Below are 3,620 nucleotides of genomic sequence, written 5' to 3'. Positions count from 1 at the left end.
TATCTAGTCGGGAGTGGTGCTGACTGAAAACAGATGATTTGGAGCGATTCGCGCGCCATCTGTTGGTCATTCTAAGGACTTATTGAACTACCCTCGTATGAGAAAATATTTCTTTGAATTATTATTCAAATGCTTTCATATTTCAAAATGCTTTCAAATTTTTCATTTTTAGAGCGAAATTAAAGAAATTAACAGTTAAAAATCTCGAATAATTCCAGAAATTCACAAATTTTCATTATTTATATAATTTATTTTTTCACAGGAACCTGGTGCATTGCCTTTCAGTCCGCGCAGGATACGTTCGCAGTTTCAGCATGTCTTTATCATCGTGCGAGTTCTGAATCCCTGTACAGAAAATACCCAATACACAGTGGCCATCTCCAGAAATAAGGAGGTTCCGATTTTCGGACCACCAGTTCCTGCCGGTGCCATTTTCACAAAAGGAAAATCATTCTCAGATTTCATTCTTGCAAAGGCAATCAACGGCGAGAATGCAGCACACAAGTACTTACATTTTTTTCTAATTTGAGATTTCTTTTTTTTTTTTCTCTCGAAAACAATTAATATTTTTTTCCTTTTTTGCTTCAGGGTTGAAAAATTCGCAACGATGGCTACTAGAACGAGACTCGAGTACCTGAGAAACCTCGCAACAAAATACTCCTCCACGTCTGTAGTTGACACTGGGCAGAAATTCTGTACGTATTTTCATCAAATTATTATTTTTTTTCGATTTCCTTAAAGTAAAAATAGGTTTTCAAACTTGCTTTGATTTGCTGAAAGAAAAAATAAATTCCTGAACTGTTTTCTGGTAGCTTTCATTTGATTTCTAATTTTTTGTTTTGTTTAAAAGTAGAAAAAACCGATTTTTAAGAATAAATTGTTCACTTTATCACGGTGAAAATTACGAAGCTATTATTGAAAATATTTCAACAGAATTTTACAAATTTGTAGAAAAAAAAATCTGTCCGCATTTGATTTCAACAGTTTTTAAATAATAAGTTGAATTGTTATGTTTTTAAATCATGCTATTATTTTGCTTACAATGCGTAATTCAAAAATTTTTTACTTTATAAATTTTGCATTTAAAATTTTCATTTTTAAAGCTTACATTTTTAATCTAAAGAATTTTTAAGTGCTTTCTTAAAGACTCGAACAAATAAAAAAAAAGACCTTTGATGTTGAAAATTTTGGATAAAAAACATTTATATTTAATAAATAAATACATTTTTTAATTTATCTGTGCTTTAAGTAATAAAAAGTGAACAAAAACGATTGGACAACACGATTTGAAATCAGTTCAAAATCTAAGACTTTTCAGATTTTAACATTAAAACTTGAACGGTTTCAGTTTGAAAGTCTTAGTCATTAAAAAAATGTGAACGTGTGACTGAAAGTTTATAAATAACTTCATAATAATATATTTTTAATTAAAGGATTAAAAAAAAAATTTAATATTGTTTCAGTCGAAAATATTCATTTTTTAACCCATTCAATTTGAAATTTGTAATTGAAAAAAAGATTAATAATTCAATATTTAGAAATATTTGAATTTTTACTTAAGATAAGTCAATTGAAATCAAATATTTAAAAGTAAAGAGTAATTTTAAGAGATGTTTAGGAGTTTTAAAGAGATAAAAAATTATCATGCAAATTTTAGAAAGTTTTCTTCAAATCTTCTAGAAAATTTTGTTTAAATATTTGAAAAAATTTTTAAATATTCTCTTGAAATAATTTTTCAAAATAAAAAATTATTTTTAATTTTCCCATGAATCTTAAGAAAATGTTTTTATTCTTTTGAAGCTTTTAACAATTCTTGAAAAGTATCTATTTTTTTTTTAATCTGCGAAAATTTACATTTTGTTTCATATTAGGCTATCATTTCAAATTTTACATTAGATTTGAGTCTTTTGAAAAGTTCTAAATATCTCTTAAAATTAATCAAAATTTGCCTACAAATAATAAATGTTCAATTGTTATTTATACATCCAAATTGTAAAAAAAAATTTCAGGATTTTCTGAAAATTGTAGAAAAAATTCAATTAATTTCTACAGATATTTAGAAGTTCTGAAAAAATTTTCAAAACAATTTTAAATTTAAAACAACTTCTAGATTTCTCAAGATTTTGAAATAAAATTTTGAAGCTTTCCAAGGATGTTTAAACTATTTAAATAGGAAATAATTGAATTTCTAATTTAAGAAGTGTTCAGTTAAAATTTTTTTCAATTTTTCAATATTTGATCTTTCTTTCTAGCTTAAAATTCCTTAAAATTATATAATTTTGAAAATTTTAAAGTTCATTAATTGATTTTTTAATTTATAGCATTGAAAATGATAACGTGGATTTATATTTTTTTATATTGAAGAATGTTAGTACCTTCAATTTTATACGTTCTATTTTTTTAATTTCGTTGACCGTGAAAAATGTTTGCGAACCAGGAAATGACCAGGAATTTATTTCGTCGACTAAAAAGGCCACCCTGTGTCAATAATAAATAAATTTGTAACCAAATTGTTGAAATTTCAATCAAAAAGGTTCATTTTTTTACCACAAAAGATGAATTTTCAATAAATTAGATCAATTTTCAACTAAATATTTTAAACTATGGATGTAATATTAGTCTACATTTTATTTGACTAATTTTTATTTTATATTTTTTTCCTTTCTAAACTTTTTTAATAATTGAGTGATTTTTCAAGCTAAAAATGTCTAATTAAAAACAATGAATTAGTTAAATTTTCACCATTAATTTTCAATAAAAAACTCATTTTCTACAAAATAGTTTTATTTTGTACCAAATAGTACACATTATGTATCAAAATATTGAATTCTTAAGACAAAAAAAGTGTATTTTCAACAAATTAGATTATTTTTCAACGAAACAGTAACATTTTTATTAAAAAATTGATTTTCTACCAAAAAAGGAAAGTTGTCAACAAAATACATAAGTTTTCAACCACGCACTTCAATTTTCTACCAAATTGTTGAATTTTCAACAACAAAAATAATTTTTAACCGAAATAGATTAATTTTTAACCAGATACATTTTTAATCAAAAGACGTGAAATTTATACTAAAATTGATACATTTTTAACAAGAAAATAATTTTCTACAAAAAAGTTGAATTTTTAAACAAAAAATATGAATTTTCAACAAAATCGTTTAATTTTCAACCAAGTATGACTTTTTAGCCAAATTTAAGAATTTTCAACAAAATCAATTTTGAACCCAATAATATTATTTGTGGCCAAGAAAGATTAATTCTCAACGACAAATTTAACAGTAGAGTTTTCAAACGAATTAATCTTATATGGTTGAGAAATCAAATACTTGTTTTAAAGTAATGCGACTTTTAATTTTTTTTTAATATTCATAATTTTAGTTGGAAGTTCATATTTTGGAGTCGAAAATTTAACCGTATTATAGAAAATTTCCCCTTTTAGCATACACATTCAAGCATTGCGTTAAAAATTGAACTCTTTTTTTGGAAATAGAACTATTTTTATTCAAAGATAACTAATTTTATGAAAATATAATTCTTTTTTTGAAAATTAACTTTTTCTTTGAAACATAATATTTTAGGGTGGAAAGTTGAATTGTTTTGTGGGAAATTGATCTTTC

At 24.1% G+C, this 3,620-nt stretch overlaps 1 protein-coding gene across 4 annotated transcripts in view; it reads left to right on the top strand.

Annotated features, from left to right (window-relative positions):
• LOC117181491 (signal-induced proliferation-associated 1-like protein 2) overlaps positions 1-3,620 on the top strand; it is a 233,439-nt gene that overhangs the window by 188,867 nt on the left and 40,952 nt on the right. For all 4 annotated transcript variants that reach the window (XM_033374213.1, XM_033374211.1, XM_033374214.1 and 1 more), the window contains exons 8-9: positions 263-504; positions 589-695. In XM_033374213.1, coding sequence (XP_033230104.1) covers positions 263-504; positions 589-695 — 349 coding nt within the window. The remainder of the gene's footprint in view (positions 1-262; positions 505-588; positions 696-3,620) is intronic.

The sequence above is a fragment of the Belonocnema kinseyi genome, chromosome 10 (assembly GCF_010883055.1).
Source record: "Belonocnema kinseyi isolate 2016_QV_RU_SX_M_011 chromosome 10, B_treatae_v1, whole genome shotgun sequence".
Taxonomy (NCBI): Eukaryota; Metazoa; Arthropoda; class Insecta; order Hymenoptera; family Cynipidae; genus Belonocnema; species Belonocnema kinseyi.
This window is presented reverse-complemented; position numbering and strand designations above follow the sequence as displayed.